At 36.1% G+C, this 21,622-nt stretch overlaps 1 protein-coding gene across 1 annotated transcript; it reads right to left on the bottom strand.

Annotated features, from left to right (window-relative positions):
• Window positions 1-5,343: 5,343 nt before the first annotated feature.
• Window positions 5,344-20,884, bottom strand: LOC142340298 (acyl-coenzyme A thioesterase 9, mitochondrial-like). Its single transcript, XM_075390873.1, has 6 exons — window positions 20,682-20,884; window positions 19,425-19,546; window positions 16,883-17,574; window positions 10,822-11,061; window positions 10,399-10,457; window positions 5,344-5,398 (listed from the first exon to the last, which is right to left on the bottom strand). Exons 1-6 carry the CDS (start codon window positions 20,882-20,884, stop codon window positions 5,344-5,346), a joined length of 1,371 nt encoding a protein of 456 aa, XP_075246988.1.
• Between the last annotated feature and the right edge of the window lie 738 nt (window positions 20,885-21,622).

Below are 21,622 nucleotides of genomic sequence, written 5' to 3'. Positions count from 1 at the left end.
ATTTAAATTTTCCAACAACAGTCAGTTTACATACCAATCATCAGACGGTAAAAGCAAAAATATGCTCGCGTTTCACTTTTAGGATAGCTTTTTTTGAGCTGTTCAACAAATACTACTGTGTCAGATGATCTAGGAACCGATCACAGGACAACAATTACGACAATGAACTTGAGGACAAACAAAATGATTCACACATAGTCGAAAATAAACAGTCAGAAGATTTAAAAAATCACAGCAAAATTTGTATCAACATAGTTTTGGCCCCATTGTTGTCGAAGAAAGAATTGTATTGATAATTTCAACGAGAAACTTAAAATTTTAAGTCACGAATCAGTCGAACATTTTTTCAATAATACAGAACAGTTTCAAAACAGCTTTGAGAAATAAAAATTTCCAAAATTAAAATCAAAGAGAAAACAAAACTGAAAACAGCACCCAGAGATGATTGCAAATCACTAAAACAGAAATTAACTCCTGTATAAAATAAAACGACCCCTAAGAAAAACTAAACAGAAATGAAATGCAAAAAGTGAAATCGCAGGTGGCAAAAGCAGCCAGGGCCTCTGGAAAGCAATCAAAGACCTAACCAATGAGAATGAGTCAGCATGAAAGAGTGCAGACTGTTTAAAAAGAGAACACTTTAGTCACAGACTACAAAAAGTGTAAAATACTTTAACAAATGCTAAATGACACAATGCGAAATTACACTACAGTTTCACAAATAGCTGATGAAAACTGCATTATAGTTAAAAATATAGAACAATCATTAATAGACACAAACTGTGTTAGTGAGCAATCCGAAGGTGTTGTTACAGTAAAATATTTTGTGAAAATTTTGAGGTGTTCCAGAAAATCTTGACCGGGATCTGACAAAATTTGTTCCAAAATTCTTAAAGTGCTACCAAAGTTTGTGAAGGCTATAATATGCCTTCTGTTTTCCGGCTCCATAAACAATTCCTCTCTGTCCCTGTTAATTAGAAGGAACCGCGGTTAAAAATGCTACCATAACAAAATACTGATGGAACAAAGGCAGAAATTTTTAGAACCCTCAGTCTGACCCATTCGTATGAATAAAATATAGACCCATTAGTCTAGAGAAAATCCGTGAAATAGTAATAAAAGTGTTGTCATGAAACATTGTGAATCTTACGATATGTTCCCTGAAACAAAGGAGTTAGAAGTATCTCTCATAAAGTGGATAAACTCTTTTTTATCACGGAGAAATCTATACAAGATAAACTCTGCTATCAGTAATAATTTTTGCACCAACTTTGGAGTCCCACAAGTAAACGTAAAACTCCCAATTCTCCTCCTTATATATGTTAGTCGATTTTAAAAACGAAAGCTCAAATCTCACAGTTCAGGGAGAATTTTGCCTTAAATTACAAATTAGGTTCAAACAAACTAACTCAACAAAATCTTCAATCATTGCTAAACAACCTTTTGAGCTGGTGCAATTTACTCAAAATCAGATTTAATCCAATTAAAAATTAATACAGGATCTTCAAAAATCCCTCAAAGAAAGAATCAGCGCTAAACCTGAACATAAAAGGGATGCCCATTTGAAAACGGAAATCACTAAAATTCCTTGGTATCACCCTCAGCCATCATCTAATATGGGAAGATCACTCCAGAACCTGGCGATGAGAGCAAACAACTGATTGTTTCAACGCTGGAAACAAAGTAAATTAAATACCAACGACAAAAGTTCCTAATCTACAATTCCTGAATTCGCCCTCTGCTCTTGTACGCAAATGCCTGCTCACTGGACCATTCCCTAGCGCCAATAAACAAAACTGAAAACGCTCAAAATCGAGCTCTAAGATATTTCCTCTGAAAACCAAGGTTGTACAGAACCAAAACTTCTATAACGAGTTAAATATACCAACAATCAGATATATGCAGAAAAAAAATAGCCAGGAGTTATTTGAATGGGGCAACCAAACACTCGATACAATCCATAGTAGATTAAATAACAAAAGAAAGATGTTAATTCAAATCTAAGGCCAATTATTTTTCCAAACACCACAATCTAGATGCATAGGTGTCTGATAGAGAAACTTGAAAATTGAGACATATTAGCAACAAGGCCCATTGCACGCCAGACTCCAATAACCATTCCCTTCCTGAATTGGGTTCGAAGACAACATAAAAACCAAAAAATGGGAAAACGAATCACAATTAAAAGATAAATACAATTGAAAACAGATTACTGATAAAAACAAAATGAAAAACCAACAAAACAACTAATCAATGTATTGGCCCTCTATCTAAGAACTCAAACATACAGTACAACAGCACAGTTCCAAAGCCGCAAACGAGAATCATCAACGTTTAAGCTACTACAATTTGTTTCCAAATTGAAAAGAGATTTTTTCAAATTCTCCCCTATGTGAAAGTTTCTTCTAGCAAAAGTACTGTAAACTTAACGGTATAAAACAAAGTGAAAAAGACCAGTCTACTAAAAGAGCGCACAAAAAACGTAAAACATTGTGGTATGAAGATCAATCCGCAGCCCTGCTTCGTCACTCTATCTATTATTGTCCTATCATTACGTGTCAGATTACAGCATACTCTATGCTCACAAATCGTACCAAAATGTTTACGGCCAGCGGCAAGCCTAGTCAATTCGCGCTCTGAAACAACACTCTCCAATCTATCCTAATTCACTTGAGACAATCTTCCTTTAATCTCCTTTTTTTCTTTCGCAGTTCGACCAGACTCTTTCCTGGTTAGTTTGGGGCCAATCCGATCAAGTGACTTCAAAATACTGTTAGCATAATGAGGATCAGCATACGCAACCTTCGTTACCTTCCCATCATTCATATTTAATATTTGTTTACTACACTCGACTAATCAATCAGGAACATAAAACTCTTCGTTAGAGCACGAAAACGTCTAATAATGTGCTACGCGTGATTTGGTTCAGCATTTTAATGGTTTCGGTCATTGTAGCAGTTTTTAATTATATGGTTTAGATCAAGCACTTCTTATTTTTGCTACTGTTATTTGTTTTCTATTTGAATTGGAAGCAACGTCTATTTTATATCTCTGTGTCCATTTTATACACTAAATTTTAGCGTCTGTCATTCTTAGACTGATGATTAATTTATATTACAAAACATGGTTGTTTTTCATTTCGGTTGTAAAACTAAGTATCTGCTTCAAATTGGTTAGAAATAATTTCGTATAGCAATCGAAAAATAAACTGAATATATGCCGCAAACTACAATGAACTCAGCACCGCCAGCTAACACGTCTTCGAAAACGAGTCCGTCAGTTCGAAACTCATCATGATCTAATTCCTTCCTTCTCAATTTTTCCGAAGATTCGAAAAACAGAAAAACGTAATGATAAAAGAAAACAACTTCAATTATAAAAGACAATTTAGTGTCGTGCGCTATTACAGTGCAAATTTCACACATGCACCAATGAGGTTCGGGCCGCACCAACGTACATCAACCGTTTACTATCCTAAGATTTTATTCTCTTTGTTCTAATGGTTAAACAGGACAAATTATTTATCCTGCCGAACTGCAACGTGCTGCTCACAGCTTCATCTACGAGGCTAACCAAGTTACAGGGCCAATATCTTTTTGATTTGTCAAATTCATCCAGAAGCCTTCTATGACGATTGAATTGGCCGAGTGCTCCTGAGGCAGGAGGACTTTTTTAACACAACTCAAACAGAAACTCAGTTTTAACATGAACATTTTTCTCAACGTTACTTTTATACTGAAACTCTTTTTAATGTGTATTAAACTTCTTTTGCCGAATGCTGTCCATAAATTGTATTGTATATAGCTCAAATGTATATTTACCATATCTTACAATTAGTTCCCTGGCAGACATCTAACCATAATTGATCTGCTAGAGAAAAAAAAAGAAATAATTGAAAAGCTGACCTTCTGTTTGCAAGTATTTAAAGTAATCTAAATTATCTTTTTCATTGGAAGCTGCACTTGCTTATATTTGAATGACAGTTTGTCGGAAAAAAAGCTCCCAAACGACTGTCAAAAGACTAATTTTATTAATATCGAGCTGAGCTGAAGCTCTGTCAGTTTAGCCACAGATGAGGGGGTGGGCAGAAAAGAGGCTCAAACTTCAGCTTCGTCTATACCTCCGCACTAGCTTACGTGAAGAGCTTGCTTAGAGACTAGTCGAGCTCAAAAACCACTTAAACGATAACTAATACTCCCGCGCTTTACAAGTTATCCGGATTTACCAGTTGAGGACAAAAATTTGAAGCACTAGACAATAATCCCGCCAACAGAAATCCAAAAGAAATCACCCAGGCTTTGATGTGGAAAATAGAAGGCGTTAATGAGACATTTTTCCGCTAAGGAATTGCCCAGTTCCAGCCACAACGTTTTCGGAAAACTCGGATCGGCTAACTCAAATTCTCTTTTGCGTTTAAAATTTATTTTCATAGGAATGCATATTCCTACACCCCCAACCTTAGCTGCACCAGTTTAGTGCGACCGATATTTATGCGTAAAATTGTACTCAGCGCTGAGTCCTATATTTAGGCTTTTTTTGCTCATCCAATTTTCAGTTACTATAACAATAGTTTCCGAGTCCAGCTAAGGAAGCAATTTTGATATATCTTGATACTTATTATGTACTCTACAAGCATTGAATACTAGAAATTTAATGCCATTTTGCGCCCCGAATAAAGCATTATCCAAAGTAGAAAGTTTTGAAAGTTTTGAAGCATCAAAGGGTCCATGATTTTTTTTTCTAAGTCACCACAAAAGAGAAAAAAACTCTTTTCGAGAAAAGGCGAAACTATACGAACAACCGCAATAAAAAAAATCAGCATCTCTGGAAGCAAATCAGCACAATTTTTAAATTGTCATGTTTCTTATTTATTTGAGTTAAGTAACGTTGCCTAATGTAAGCCTGGTCTTTCACATTTCCCGAAAAACCAGAAATTAATAAAAAATGGTAAAAACATTATGTCAAAAGAGTTACTCAACTAAAACAAAGTTCACTATTCTTTGTACATGTTTAGTTGAATTGTATTCTGTGAAGCTGGGAGAAAACTTTTCTGAGTAGCTTCACCAAAACTTACCATAACATACTGGACTGCCAAAGAAGCTATTAAGAATAATCAGCAGCTCCAATAATCAAGTCAGCGCTGCTCAAATACACGGCGTTGTAATAGATTGGCAGCTGTGACGCTGCAAAGCAAGCCGAGAACCTCTTCCCGTGATCCGATGCTTCATGTGCGAACTGTTTTGTCACTCTGTCAAAGAATGCAGCAAAGCAAATTGTTTTCTGCGTCGCTCTCAAAAGCACATTGTTGAAAAGTGCACCATCTAAAAATAAATCCCAAAATGTTCAAATTGTGGGATCCTCGAGCCACTGTCTATTGCCGCCCATCGGATCAATGTAGCTGAAATTGAAAAAAAAATTGTCACTAAATATTGAGCTATCACAAACACATTCAAGCCGCACAGAAGCCATGAAAAAATCCCAATACTAAAAATTGATGTTCTAGTAGCAGAGGTCCTGAGCAAAATACGCACAGCTCTCATTACCAGGTCATATGTTGATATTATTAAAATTGCCTCCAACACTGCCTTGCGCGTTTTCAACGCAAAAAAAAGATGAACAAAAAAACACAAAAAAAACATAAAAATCGGAAAAATTTTCCTTGCATCTTAAAAAAGACCTACAAAAATTTACAACAAATTTTTTCAACTAACCATCACACACATAAAAATGTGATTAGTGCCGCCTCCAATTTAAATTTTTTGGATCAGTTCGGCATTAAATTCTCCGACAGAGCACCTAGAGGTAGCGAAAAATTTTCACAGAAAGAATGCCAAACGTTTTTAAAGGTGGCGAACTTAGTTCTCATCAGTAAACAAACTTTTCGTAAATTTTTGAAAACGGCAAAATTATTTTCAATCTAATGGAAAAAATTCATTTCAATTTTTGCAACAACAGTCAGATTTCATAACAATCATCAAACGGTAAAAGCAAAAATTTGCTCGTGTTTCACTTTTAGAATTGTTTTTTTTAGTTGTTCGACCATTTCGCTCTGTCAGATGATCTAGGAAGCGATCACAGGACAACAATTACGACAATGAACTTGAGGAAAAACAAAATGATTCACACATAGTCGAAAATAAACAGTCAGAAGATTTAAAAAATCACAGAAAAATTTGTATCAACATAGTTTTGGCCCCATTGTTGTCGAAGAAAGAATTGTATTGATAATTTCAACGAGAAACTTAAAATTTTAAATCACGAATCAGTCGAACTTTTTTTCATTAATACAGAACAGTTTCAAAACAGCTTTGAGAAATGAAAATTTCCAAAATTAAAAACAAAGAGCAAACAAAACTGAAAACAGCACCCAGAGATGATTGCAAATCACTAAAACAGAAGTAAATTACCTCTTGTATAAAATAAAATGACCCTTAAGAAAAACTAAACAGAAATGAAATGCAAAAAAAAGTGAAATCGCAGGTGACAAAAGCAGCCACGGCTTCTGGGAAGCAATCAGAGACCTAACCAACGAGAATGAGTCAGAATGAAAGACTGCAAGCTGTCTAAATCTTGTTTAAAAAGAGAACACTTTAGTCACAGACTACAAAAAGAGTAATCACAAAAACAATTTATCAAAGTTTTTAACAAATTTAACAAATTCTAAATGAAACAATGCGAATTTACACAACAAATTTTTTAACAAATTCTAAATGACACAATGCGAATTTACACAACAGTTTCACAAATAGCTGATGAAAACTGCATTATTATTAAAAACATAGCCCAATCATTAATAGACCCAAACTGTGTTAGTGAGCAACCCGAAGGTGTTGTTACAGTAAAAGATTTTGTGAAACTTTTGAGGTGTTCCAGAAAATCTTGACCGGGATCTGACAAAATTTGTTCCAAAATTCTTAAAGTGCTACCAAAGTTTGTGAAGGCTTTAATATGCCCTTTGTTTTCCCTCTCTATAAACAAATCCTCTGTCCCTGTTAATTAGAAGAAAAAGAAGCTAAAGTCGCTACCAAAACAAATTACTGATGGAACAAAGGCAGAAAATTTTAGAAACCTTAGTCTGACCCATTAGGATGAATAAATTAAAGACCCATTAGTCTAGAAAACATCCGTGAAACTTTAGCCAAAAATATTGTCAAGGAATACTGTGAATCTTACGATATATTCCCAGAAAAACAAGAAGCCTACAAGAAACATCGCTGCACATCATACAACCTTTTAAAACTCACTCAACACGTAAGTAAAGATTTTCAGTTGTCTTAAATGGTCGAGCTTGTATGTTTAGAGGTTCAAAAGGCTTTTGATAGTGTCTGCCGTCTTGTATTGATCCGTGAACTAAAACCAAAAGAGTTAGAAGTATCCCTATTAAAGTGGATAAACTCTTCTTTATTACAGAGAAAACTATACAAGATAAACTCTGCTATCAGTAAAGTCTGCACCAAAGATGGAGTCCCACAAGGAAGCGTAAAATTCCCAATTCTGCTTCTTATCTATGTTAGTCGATCGATTTTAAAAACGAAAGCTCAAATCTCACAGTTCGCGGACAGTTTTGCATTAAATTACAAATTAGGTTCGAACAAATAACTCAACAAAGCCTTCAATCATTGCTAAACAACCTTCTGAACTAATGCAATCTAATCAAAATCAGATTTAAACCCGTTAAAAATCAATACAGGATCTTCAAAAATCACTCAAAGAAAGAATACCGCTAAACCTGAACATCGAAGAGATGCCCATTTGAAAACCGAAATCACTAAAATTCCTTGGTATCACCCTCAGCCATCATTTAAAATTGGAAGAGCACTCCACAACCTGGCGATGAGAGCAAACAGCTGATTGTTTCAACTCTGGAAACTAAGTAAATCAAACATCAACGACAAAAGTTCCTAATCTACAAGTCCCGAATTCGCCCTCTGCTCTTGTACGCAAATGCCTGCCCGATGGACCAGTCGCTAGGACCAACAAAACTGAAAACGTTCAAAATCGAGCTCTAAAATATTGCCTCGGAAAACCAAGCTTGTACAGAACCAAAACTTCTGTGAGAGGTAAATATACCACCGCTTAGATAAATGCAGAAACAAAAGCCATAAAATATTTTAATGGGGCAACCAAACACGGGATACATTACATAGTAGATTTAATAACAAAAAAAGATGTCCAATCAAATTTAACGCCAATTTTTTTTCCAAACACCACAATCTAGATGCATAGGTGTCTGATCAATAAACTTGAATATTGAGACATATTAGCAACAAGGCCCATTGCACGCCAGACTCCAATAACCATTCCCTTCCTGAATTGGGTTCGAAGACAACATAAAAACCAAAAAATGGGAAAGCGAAACACAATTAATAGATAAATACAATTGAAAACAGATAACTGATAAAAACAAAATGAAAAACAAACAAAACAACTAATCAACGTATTGGACCTCTATCTAAGCACTCAAACATACAGTACAACAGCGCAGTTCCAAAGCCGCAAACGCGAATCATCAACGTTTAAGCCACTACAATTTGTTTCCAAATTGAAAAGAGATTTTTTTCATATTCTCCCCTATGTGAAAGTTCCTTCTAGCAAAAGTACTGTAAACTTAAGGGTATAAAACAGAGTGAAAAAGACCAGTCTACTAAAAGAACGCACAAAAATCGTAAAACATTGTGGTATGAAGATCAATCCGCAGCCCTGCTTCGTAACTCTATCTACTATCGTCCTATCATTACGTGTCAGATTACAGCATACTCTATGCTCACAAATCGTACCAAAATGTATACGGCCAGCGGCAAGCCTAGTCAATTCGCGCTCTGAAACAACACTCTCCAATCTATCCTAATTCACTTGAGACAATCTTCCTTTAATCTCCTTTTTTTCTTTCGCAGTTCGACCAGACTCTTTCCTGGTTAGTTTGGGGCCAATCCGATCAAGTGACTTCAAAACACTGTTAGCATAATGAGGATCAGCATACGCAACCTTCGTTACCTTCCCATCATTCATATTTATAATTTGTTTACTACACACCACTAATCAATTAGGAAAATAAAACTCTTCATTAGATCACTAAAACGCCAAATAATGTGCTACGCGTGCTTTGGTTCAGTGATTTTATGGTTTTGGTCAGCGTAGCGCTTTTTAATTTTATAGTTTAGCCCAAGCACTTCCTAATTTTGCTACTGTTTTTTGTTTTCTTTTGGAATTAGAAACAATGTCTGTTTTATATTTCTGTGTCCATTTTCTATTCTAATTCGATAATTTTTTTATATTACAAAACATGGTTATTTTTCATTTTGGTTCGGCCAGCTAACACGTCTTCGAAAACGAGTCCGTCAGTTCGAAACTCATCATGATCTAATTCCTTCCTTCTCAATTTTTCCGAAGATTCGAAAAACAGAAAAACGTAATGATAAAAGAAAACAACTTCAATTATAAAAGACAATTTAGTGTCGTGCGCTATTACAGTGCAAATTTCACACATGTACCAATGAGGTTCGGGCCGCACCAACGTACATCAACCGTTTACTATCCTAAGATTTTATTCTCTTTGTTCTAATGGTTAAACAGGACAAATTATTTATCCTGCCGAACTGCAACGTGCTGCTCACAGCTTCATCTACGAGGCTAACCAAGTTACAGGGCCAATATCTTTTTGATTTGTCAAATTCATCCAGAAGCCTTCTATGACGATTGAATTGGCCGAGTGCTCCTGAGGCAGGAGGACTTTTTTAACACAACTCAAACAGAAACTCAGTTTTAACATGAACTTTTTTCTCAACGTTACTTTTATACTGAAACTCTTTTTAATGTGTATTAAACTTCTTTTGCCGAATGCTGTCCATAAATTGTATTGTATATAGCTCAAATGTATATTTACCATATCTTACAATTAGTTCCCTGGCAGACATCTAACCATAATTGATCTGCTAGAGAAAAAAAAAGAAATAATTGAAAAGCTGACCTTCTGTTTGCAAGTATTTAAAGTAATCTAAATTATCTTTTTCATTGGAAGCTGCACTTGCTTATATTTGAATGACAGTTTGTCGGGAAAATTGCTCCCAAACGACTGTCAAAAGATTAATTTTGTTATTATCGAGCTGAAGCTTTGTGAGTTTTGCCGCAGATGAGGGGGTGGGCAGAAAAGAGGCTCAAACTTCAGCATCATCTATACCTCCGCAGTAGCTGAGGTGAAGAGCTTACTTAGAGACTAGTCGAGCTCAAAAACCGCTTAACCGACAACTAATGCCCTCGAGCTTTGCAAGTTATCCCGTTTTACCAGTTGAGAACAAAAATTTGAAGCGTTAGACAAAAATCCCGTAAACAAAAATCCAACAGGGCTTTTATAAAAAGCTGCTAATAAGAACTTTGTTCGAGAGCAATTAAAAAGCTCACATCCATATTATGCACTCCCAATTTAACTGGTTGTGTATTGAGTCATCTTCGTGTTCCTTCTAAAAACGGTTCACTAAAACTAAGGTCACTAACAATACAGTTGATATAAATTGAGAAATAAAACTACTTTTGAAACATTGTAGCTCCTAGAAAAATTTGTGTGCAGTTGAACTCAGATCAAACTTCGAAACCACTAATTTAGATTAATCAAATAGTAATTACAAAAATACGGAAACAAATCGTTAGTCATGCACAAAGAATTTAAATTGGCAATTTAAAACGTCACTTAAACAGCTATCAAAACGAAAGAATAGAAATTAATATTGACAAAAATTAGTAAACAATTTTTGTCCATAAGTTTTTTATAATAACTCTTAAAAAAATTGTATAATTTTTCTCGAGTCAGATTTTCACGCTTTGTACCAGTTTCTTTTGGTTGAGATATTGCTGAAATCTCTGGAATCGCCTCTTACCGTCCAGAAAGAGCATAAATTCAGCATAGCTTCGTGGTTTCACTTCAGGCATGGGCACAGGCTGGCCAGTGTGATCAACAGCCGCGAACACGAAGTAGAACTCATTGGTCGTCTCTTGAACTCCCCTTATAGGGTTTCTAACTTCAGCGTGACATCTCAGTAGAAGCAGGTTGCGTTCAGAGTAGGTTACCTAGAACAAAAGTATAGGTTACACGACTCTGCCTGAAGTCACTGAAAAAATGTTGCGTTTGTACAGCACAGCGTAGCAGGCAGAGATGTGAAACGAGAATTGCCTTCTGCAGTGTCACGTAGACTCGCAAAAAACACGCAACTTGCAAGATTGAAAATGCCCGAATTGGGTCTTTCCCATTATAGCTCCCCATGAAATTATACCCCCCCTCCCCATTATGGTATAATTGCCATGTTTGGGGGGGGGGCTATAGGTTATCTGACCACTAAGCTGGGGGGGGGGCTATAATAGGAAAGACCCCCCCCCCCCCCGAATTTTATGAAAGTAAACTTTTGGCGACGTAAGACTTTTCGGATCTTTTCCGTTTGCCCCCCCCCCCTCAGCTAGGTGGACTCATATTATTTGCAACCCCCCAGACGCACGTGCCATATTTTTGCATAACGATTTACTATGTAATGGCAAGTGCTCTGCACACTAAATAAAGTTCAGGTAAATTTACCTGAAAAAATACCTTAACTTAACTGAAGCGTTCAGGTAGTTTTGCCTTACCTGAACTTACCTTAACTTACCTCAACTTTACCTGAAAATTACCTGAAAAATTAAGGGGGCACCACCTGAACTTTTACCTGAACATACCTTAAATTTACCTGAAAAACACACCTGAACAATTAAGGTAAAATTACCTAAACTTACCTGAAAAACGCGCAAAAATTACCTTAAAATTTCAGGTAAAAATAACTGAATAAATACCTGAAATTTACCTTAAAAATACTATAAATTTAACCTGAACTTTTAAGGTAAATTATATTAGTTAAGGTAAATTTAACTTAAAAATTAAGGTAAAAAATTAAGTTGTTTTTAAGATAAGTTAAGGTATGTTCAGGTAAAAGTTCAGGTGGTGCCCCCCTAATTTTTCAGGTAAATTTCAGGTAAAAACTAACGAATTTAAGGAAGAGTGATTGGATTCAAGTTGATACACTTTAAAACCATTTTTAAACTTTCTCTAAACCGTTTTTCTGAAACCAGTTCTTTCGGTACCACTCGGAATCGATTTGTGAGCAAACAATACATAAACAGGGGCGCGTGAAAAATAAAAACAGCAATTTTTGCAAAATTGGTGCGTTACTGCCTTTTTGAATTTTTTTGAGCACTCACTGAAAGTAATTTTGGGGTTTGCTGTAGTGTAGGTCGACAAATATTCGCTCAAATTGCTTCATATAAGGATCATTGTAAAACTCTTGTAATAAAATTCAACATTTGGTTTGCTAATTTTACTAAAAATAAACAATTATGTACTGCAGAAAGTTATTAAAAAAGTTAAGGTAAGTTAAGGTAATTTTACCTTAACACAGTTCAGGTAATTTCTTACCTTAACTCAAGTTAAGGTAAAGTTAAGGCACAAACGGAAAAGATCCGACTTTTGGCATCAAAAAAGAACAATATCTCAACTTTATTGATTAAAAATTCACTTAAAAATTACCCAGGAAAATTGGCTTTAAATTTGAAGATCTAATTAATGATTCAGACACCGAAACAACAAGTGAAGGTTCAAAACGAGATGTTCTCTTACAATGACTGAAGTAGTATCGAATAAACAAGGCGGCTCGGTAATGTGCGATGGCACATAAGATTCCGACCCCGCCCATACACAATTTTGGCATAGTTGTCTACCAAATGAGGAACAGATAGAAAAACCCAAAAATTATTTTTTGCGAATCCCAAAAAAGCCCAAGTCTTTTTCAAAAAATTCTGTATGAACAATAAGATAGCCTCCAAAGCAAATAACTCAGTTGAGTAACAATTGATGCATTAGATTGCTGTAATATGTCAATATTAAGAAAGCGAGTCAAGACGAACAGCAAAATCAAACAACAACAACAACAACAACAACAAACATTAATTACATCAAAAAATTTATGTCCCTCTTAAAAACTAAATTTAATAACAAAGTCAACATAAGGTCAGATAAACCTAAAACTAAACAAAAATAACCTATAAATCACCAGAAAACATATGCGACTAGTCCATAAAAAGGTTTGGTAACAATTATACAAAAAAGAACAAAAACAGTAAATTAAAAAAATTAACTTATTTTTTTGAAACAGTTAACTTCAAAGTAATAAATACCATTAGGAATCAATTAATATTACCTCAAAATTATGATTACCACTGCTTCTATAGAAGGGCATTAGTACCTGTCCTTATTCATTTTTTAAAGCGGCTAAAAAGAACAACAAAGAACAAACAAAATTTCAATTGAAACTTGCCAGAAAACGCTGTCAAAACCGTCAAGCCAATTTTTGGCACTCAAAATATATTTGATTGCGCCTTATTCAAACAGCTAAAATGTAGTACGTGGTCATTCATTAGTAAGACTAGGTAACAAGTAGACAAAAAAGCGAAGTGCTAAAGTATGTAATACTTTTAATTTTTTTTCGAAACAAAATTACATTCAATGTCATAAAAAGCATTAATTACAAAAAGAGCTATTTAAATAGAGTCATTTATTCCTGAAAAGGAAGCCCTCCAGACCTGTAATTATCCAGAATATTTCTTGCATCTACAAAAAGAACGTCAAATATGACAAAAATCAAATTAATTTACTTTTTTTTGTGAAAAACCGGTGTCGAAGCCAGTAGGGTCATAACAAATTCTTTAAAAAAAAGATTTTGGGACACCAATCCCTTTTACTCCCTTGACACCCATTATATCATATTTGACCTGTAATTAACTAACGAGATTAGGTAACAAAAAGAAATATAAAAAGAACAAAATTGCGAATTTAAAAAGTTTTTTTTTTTAATTTTGGAAAACGATCGTTTTCAAAGTCATGAAAGCCATCAGCTATCTACTAATATCAGAATATCGGTTCTTCTATTCTTCCATGAAAAGCCAAAGAAAGCTATCACTATACAGGAAATTTCATACGACCGAAACGACAAAGTATAAATGACAGTTAAAGACAAAATTAAGAAATTCAATTGATTTCTTCCCGAAAGAGGCGTCGAGGATGTATATATGATTAAAACGATGATGTATATCTTTCAGGATTTTAATATGTTCAATTGTGCCTTATTCTGAATGCTAATAAGGTGACATGAGAACTGTCAATAATGTGAAAATGTGACAAAATTAGAAAACGTGGAAAAACTGGCAAATATCAAAACAAACAAAAATCTGAATTCTTGTAGTATCAAAGCCAGAAAACAATAACTTCAGGCTTAAAACTGCAACCGCGAATAAATGTTAAATCAGTAGAAAGAAGAAGCAGTCTTTCTTTGCTGACACTAAGCTGGAAGTTGAACAAATTAAGAAAAAAAATAGAGGAAAAGTTAATTAAGCCATTATTTATTGAAAAGTCAATTATTTTTTTTAAAAAAAACGACCATAAACTTTCAATTAAAAAAACTAAATGCATTAGCTTGGAGCTGCTTAGCAAGCAAATTGGTTGGACCTATCACTCCTGAGCTTTGATTTGATATGTTCTGTTCTTTATTATTAAAAAAAAGTCTTTTAAAAAAAAGACCGACTGATTACAACCCGATTTTTTTTGGATTGTAACAGTCCAAAAATGGTCCAAAACTAGCCCTGCTAAAACTTATTGTCCGTTAGGAACAATTGAATTTTCGAATGTTGTAGATATAGATAATTTGTTAGTTGAAAACCCAAAATAAATTCTGCATTTTTGATAATCAACGAGTAAAGTTAGCAAAAAACGGCAAAGTTTTAATTACAGAGCACTCTGAGCGGACTCTGAAGTAGAAATAGCCCCCCTCTGAGTCTACAAAGATTGTATGAGTATTGTTTGGGGTGTACTGTCGGCAAATTGAATCAAAGTGGACTAAAGTAGCTTATTTCGTGCTGTTTTTGATGAAAAAGGCTAAATTTTGAAATGTTTATCCAGATTTTTTTACCAAAAAAATTATATCAAAACAATCAACAATGCTTGTTCGTCTTCAAAAATAAAATCAACGAAACTATTCTTAAAAATTACAACAAATTTTAGCAAAATAGACGAAAATTTAGGCAAAAATTCCGGATAATGTGAATAAAAACAACGTGAATTCACTCTTCTTTTCTCAGAAGTTTAAACCTCGATAACTCCCTGTAGAAAACGAAAATTAAAAAAATCTTTTTAATTCCATATTCTACGCTGGACGAGCTTTCTAATGATACCAGTCTCAACTCTCTACGATGAATATATCGAGCGGCGAAAATTCACGGAACAAAAAAAACCCATTTGAGTATATAGTTCCTCCCCCCTCAAGAGGGTCGGAACAAAAAACTTCATTGTCTCAGCCCCGAACAACACAAAACGTTGGAGGGGGCTTTGCTCCACATTGAACGCTTCTTTGGTTTTACACCACAAAGTTTAAATGAATTTAGCTAAGTTTTATGAATCTATGCCAGAATGCAGAAAAACGCCTTTCTGGGGCTGGTAATTTGATGGCATCAGATACAGAATAATAATACAGTAAAACAAAATAGTAGTGTCTAAATGACCCCGGAACAATTTTGTGGCGTTAAAAACAACCGGCTACAATTTTGCACGACAGTAAATTCAGTTATACAAGGTATCACAAATAATCTCGGTTAATTAATTGAAAAAGAAACTTTGGTCCAATAAAAAAAATTAAGACAACTGTCGGAGGCATTGCTATCGAATGACACAGGCGAAGGGTTGGCTGTGGTTATAGCTAACTTAAGTATAAGGATAGTTTCTACTTCTTTCCACCTCGATTCATTTAACCTCGAATATCTTTACCCCATATCACTTATCACATCTACCATTTCCACCCGCCAATCACCAGTCGACATTGCTGGCATGTTTTGTCATAATCAAGTGGATAAATTTAACACGTGGTAGTCTCATATCACGTCTCAAGGGCCACTGAGTCACGACCATGGCCCGAGAGGCATGGCCAAATGATTATTCTACTAATTTGATAGTAATTTTATGTAGAGGATTAAAATTGAGTTTAAATGATTGAGGGGTTAAATAATTGGGGAGAAATAGATGGGTTCAAACAAATTGGGGTAAAAAGCGGGACACGATAAGGTGGCTAGTCTCAGTGCGGGAGGATAAAAGAAAGCGGGAACTCACAAATCACTCCTGAAGCATCTACCTCTTCAAGCTTTCCTCAGCTCAATTTTGGTGAACCGTACGCTTAGAGCTTACTAACGCTCCAATACAGCTGCCCAGATAATTATTACCCTGGGGTTGGTTTTAAAAAATATATCGACAAAAAATAAAATAACTCAAGCGAGCGAAAGATCACTTTAAAAGAAAACGAAAGCAAAAATATTTGCAGACATATGTTTGCACTAATTGCTTCAAATTTCTTTCGAGAACAATTAAGGAGCATGATTATCTACCATTTTGCATAATTAACACATATTTGAAACTGTGCATTGCCTCAATAGAAGATTGCAGTCCACGATCTTCTCAACCAAAGTTGAAGAAGCATTCCCAATAAAGCGCATGCTTTATTGTTCTTGTCTTTACTCAGCCAAAATGTTTTGTTCTCGTTTTTGCTAAGTGCTTTTAAAGAGCTATACAGGAGGCAAAGCTATGTAGATGAATGATCAGACTGCTGATTTATTGACGCCCCTTGAGTGTTATGTGCATTTTTCTAAAGACCTCAAATAGTCGCTGATTAGAATCAACATTATCTCACTAGTTGGAGTCACCTCAATTTTTGCGATCGTCTTTCAAAATATATCTGAGGGTGAGCTGAGGCAATTCTTTGACTGAGGTTGTATACAATTTGGATAAAAAGAAGTATAGAAAAGTTGTACTAAACCTCTAGTCCACGCATACCTGTGAAGATAGAAAGAACAAGTCCCCAATTGAAACCAGCTTTCTAAATGAGATATCATCTATGAACACAGGCACTATTCTACTGTGACTCACAACCAAAGCATTGCTCCAGCTGTGTTCCAGAGCTTTTCGCATCACATATCCTCCGAATATCTTGTTATGGAGGTTCCTGTGCTCAGGGAAACATAAAATGGACGACTTCAGTATTGCATCCGACATCCATTGGGCAGAGCTAGACTTTTTAGACCTCTTGAAGGTTCGTTGTTCAACATCGATGCTTTCAACAAACATTTTGTGAATCAAACGCGACTCCTCTTCATTAGGAGGTGCTCTGAGCAATGAAGATTTGCCGCATTCAATTCTCTCTTCTTTCGCCTTCTCACCATACTCAAAATCCAGTTTCTCTTGTTCGGTTTCCACAACCAGCGGGTTCACTGGAACCTTCTCATCTTTTCTGGAATGTCTGGCTACAATTAAGAATTTAGCATTTAGGATAGGTTTGTCATTTTGGGATACACTTTCTGTAACTTCCATGGATGATGTGCCCACCCACGTGACCCGAGCGCTTAGAGTTAAGTCTCCCTCATCGGGCATTGTGTATGGCGCGTGAATTAGCATTTGGTCAACTGCAGCTGTCACGAGGGACATAGAGAATGTATCGTCCTCAGTGTCGCGTTTATTGTGATAGTATCCTGAAATAACGCCACGCATACAATTACCGAAAAACTCAACTGCAAGCTTTATGAAAGATCACTAAAAATGGAAATGCAGAGTTAGATAACAAGTTCTCCGATATAATTCCATTGCCATTTTGCTATATTTAAGGTAATCGGGGTATACTCTCTATGCCCACCAAGAAACAAACTGGGGTGGGGGGTTGTAATGGCGACCAAAATAGTCCCATGATAATTTGAGGTATTCACAAAAAAGTCTCTCTAGTGGTTCTACTCAAATTGTGAGGAAAAAATGTGAAGTCTTACCTACCCTTAAAGCAATTAAGAGTAAGCAGCAATGATGAAGTCCTCGACCCAAGACAGTATTGAACAGACCGCTCAGGTCGAGGTGGCCAGACCGAATTAAATCTCTGATCAAACCATCTTCGAGCGCACACATGTACTCGGTGCGCTCGAATTACATGGTCTGGAAAAAGCTTCGAGAGTACTTTTGTCTGGACAATGGTCTGGAACTTGCCTGATCAGAGGTCACTTCGGTCTGGGACGGTCTCATCAGAGGCAGTTTCAAGCGCACACAAGTCCGATCAGAGGCCAATTCGAGCGCTCACTAGTCTGACCAGAGACCAAGTCGAGCAAATTTTTGTCAAGTTTTTTTTGTTTTCTTTACTGATATTTGTTGTCTCTGGTAAGAGTCAACAATAAAGCAGCATTCTGATCAGCACTCCACCTGAAAATTTGATGGGGTTGATCAGAACTAAGGGTCCAGCTGATAGCAACTGCTGGTCCCCTCAAGAAAAGGTTTTGGATCAAAATAAATCAAGAGGTTTTTTTGCAAAGCTGTCTAAGTTCATTCATTCAGTTAAAAAAATAAATTATTGGCATGCTCAATAATTTTTTTGGCACTTTTTTGATTTTTTTTTCATTAGCAATACATTCAGAACTGGCTTTTCGTTATTGGAATATAAGATTGATAATATCGATTTTCATGAAATGAAGATATCATAGCGGTATTGAGAGATTTGTTCATGTGCAAAATCATTCTCTGATCAGACTATTTTGAACGCACTTTAGTCTAAACAGAGGCAACTTCGAGCGCACTTTTGTCTCATCAGAGGTGATTTCGAGCGCACTTTTGTCTGATCAGAGGTGATTTCGAGCGCACTTCAGTCTGATCAGAGGTTATTTCGAGCTCACACTAGTCTGATCAGGGGATGGCTTTCGAGTGCACAATAGTTTGATCAGAGGAGGTTTTCGAGCGCACTTTAAGCGCACACGGGGCTTCGAGCGCACAATAGTTTTTTCAGAAGGCACTTCAGTCTGGGTCGGTCTGATCAGAGGTCGCTTTTGTCTGGGACGGTCTGATCAGAAGCCATTTTGGTCTGAACCTCAACCTGGGCGACTTATCGCGTACAGGAGGGTTCCAGACCGACTATACCCAAAGATAGGTATTGGCCAGACCGGACACACTTTAGCCATCCTTGCCCAAACCAAACAGACTTAGGCCACCATTGGCCGGACTGGGCATACATTGTCCAGATCATTGGTCAGACCGAACAGACCCTAGGCCAGACCAATGTCCCGACCATTGGCCAGATGGAGCACACCATAGACCAGACCATTGTCCAAGGTATTGGCCAGACCGACCAGATTAAAATTGCTAGTGATCAGACGGAGGGCGCGACCAAGATTGTTTCCAGACCATTGACTTGGGTCGCACCGCACCCCCCTCCCCCTTGTCCGCGACCCAAGTCAGTCTTGACAATACCTGTCTTGGGTCGAGGGCTTCATCCTGGGCAAAGAAGAATACCTGCAACTAATTTGAAATAAAGAGCTTCAAGGAAGTGTTGTTGTGTTGTTGTTGAGCTCACCTGCAATGACGGCCCCGTAGTCCAAATCTTCGAGTAGTTTTCCGAGTCGTACATTTCCGTGGAAATTAACATACCTTTCACGCACGTCCAAATCTGATTTCACGGGAATGGAAAACTGACATCTAATAACAAACAAATCATCGTATACTGATTACGTCACACTTAATAAGTGTAACATGATTACATACAAATACAATATCTACGAGCCTTTTAATTGTGATGCATTGTTAAAGGGAGGCCGCTAATAAAAAAAAACAAAGTAAAATTATGGATGTCCTGGACTGTAGGATGTCGGGGTTCGAGACTGTAGGATGTCAAGCAGCTACACTGCCCAGTGATCCATTTGTGTGTCCTCACCTTACCCTGCATAAGCGAGTATAGTGTCATGGAGATCATGTTGTGTACGTGTGCATGAATGTCTCGTCTGTATTTATGAGCGTCCGGGAAAAGAACATAAAGATATCCATAATTAAACTCGCCACTAAGTGCCAAGAACTTGGGAGTGATTTTAGAGTAATTTATGGTATTTTGTCGGAAAATTAAGAGATCAAAAATCCAAATAACATAACTGAATAACGTCGGAGGGATTTCTCCCAAACAACTGGCACTCAGTTGGCTTTTGTTGCAGCAGGTTCGGGGGCAGTGAAGTTGAAGGCGAGGGGTGCGAAGAAAGTTTTTCTGGGGCGGGGTCAACATTTACAAGAATTGTCTTTCAAGCAATGAAATTAAGACCCCTGAGCAACTTCTGTGCTATGGAAAATCGCATTGCACACCAACAGGACTAATATAATTGCTAAAAACTTTCATTGAGAGCAAATAACTAGAAAAGTTTCGTATTATTCATAAAAAGCGTCTATTTTGTTAATTGACTATTTTCCACGTTAATAAATCTAAACTTCGGAATGAATGAGATTATTTCTTAAAAGAATAATCAGATATCATTAACACGTCAGTTCTTTTCTTCCTATGAAAGCTTAACTTAAAGTTAACTTAAAATCGCTGAGCATTCAGCGTGTCAAAATATTTTTTCTGATCTACGAAATGCTCTTAAATTAGATAGATTTTCCAAAAAGATGTTGTTGAATAAAACTTATGCAGAATTTATCTGTGAACAATTCATATTACCCGAACTGCAATATATTTAAAATTTGTAGTTATACAGTCCTAGAAATTAACCTGCAACAAAATTTCCAGATATTTCTATCTCTGAATTACAAATGAAGCTTACATGCGCAGTGTTATAGAAATTTCGTATACTTAGACTGGGATACTGGTTGAGGAATGAGCAGATTTCTATCTTTGATAGGATCCAACACTCTGACATTTCTGTGAGGTTCACTGGCATTCCATTTCTCAGTCATCCCAGCCGCTTTAATAAGACTGTCTCTCACTTCCTGGATAGTTCCCACTCGACCACTACTCAGAGTGGAAGAGCTGCAGCGTCTAAGTGATGAAAACATACACAAAACTAAAAAAAGTTAAGCCTATATTGTTTTTTTTGGGAACCCTTTGATTCAGTCACTCCAACTCCTCTCTCTAATGTCACTTAATTTCATCACCCCCCCCCCCCCCTCATTCTATTTCCCTCTTTTGTGAACAAAACCATCTATAAGACCAGCGGAAAAAACCACCCACAGTTTTTATCGGGGTATGATTCTACCAAAAACTTTACTTTCTATAATTCAATTCAAATTAAAATAATTCTATTTCATTTGTCAACTATTATGCCAAATACACTCTCTCCCTAATATCTTAGAGAACAACATTTCTTCTAGTTGGATCTCATGCGTTATCAACTCTGTTTACGCAACTTTACGAAAAACAAACTTGCTCTTGTTAGATCGTGTAGAATAAATAATTTTACTTCACAATAAACAAATCTGATGTCTAATGATTGAGCTCCAAAAGGGTCGGACTACAAAACAGATACCACCTAGATCATTGATCAGTACAAACAATTGACTGACTGATTCGCAAACGCAAATATTGCCTATTGGTTATTTAAAACTACCAAATTAAATTTTGTAAAAAAAAATTGCCCAATCTAAAAAATGTTGGAGTAGCCTTTTAATAATCATGTTTTAATAGTGTTTAGTTTAGTCCATTTGAGTGATCATGTGAGTAATGCGGCAGTAATTCTAAATATTTGTTGATACTCAAATCTCAATTAAAAGTTGTTCTGCTTTCATGTTTAATCC

The sequence above is a fragment of the Convolutriloba macropyga genome, chromosome 5, assembly GCF_964194025.1.
Source record: "Convolutriloba macropyga chromosome 5, txConMacr16.3, whole genome shotgun sequence".
NCBI lineage: Eukaryota > Metazoa > Xenacoelomorpha > Acoela > Convolutidae > Convolutriloba > Convolutriloba macropyga.
This window is presented reverse-complemented; position numbering and strand designations above follow the sequence as displayed.

What these genes read in the sequence shown, in the direction of transcription:
- LOC142340298 (XM_075390873.1), bottom strand. Translation starts at nt 20,884, where the DNA reads ATGTTTTCATCACTTAGACGCTGCAGCTCTTCCACTCTGAGTAGTGGT. An exon ending in CTACGGGGCCGTCATTGCAG is followed by an intron (nt 17,575 to 19,424) that starts GTGAGCTCAACA and finishes GCGTTATTTCAG; the next exon opens with GATACTATCACAATAAACGC. An exon ending in TGTTCTTTCTATCTTCACAG is followed by an intron (nt 11,062 to 16,882) that starts GTATGCGTGGAC and finishes CTTTTGTTCTAG; the next exon opens with GTAACCTACTCTGAACGCAA.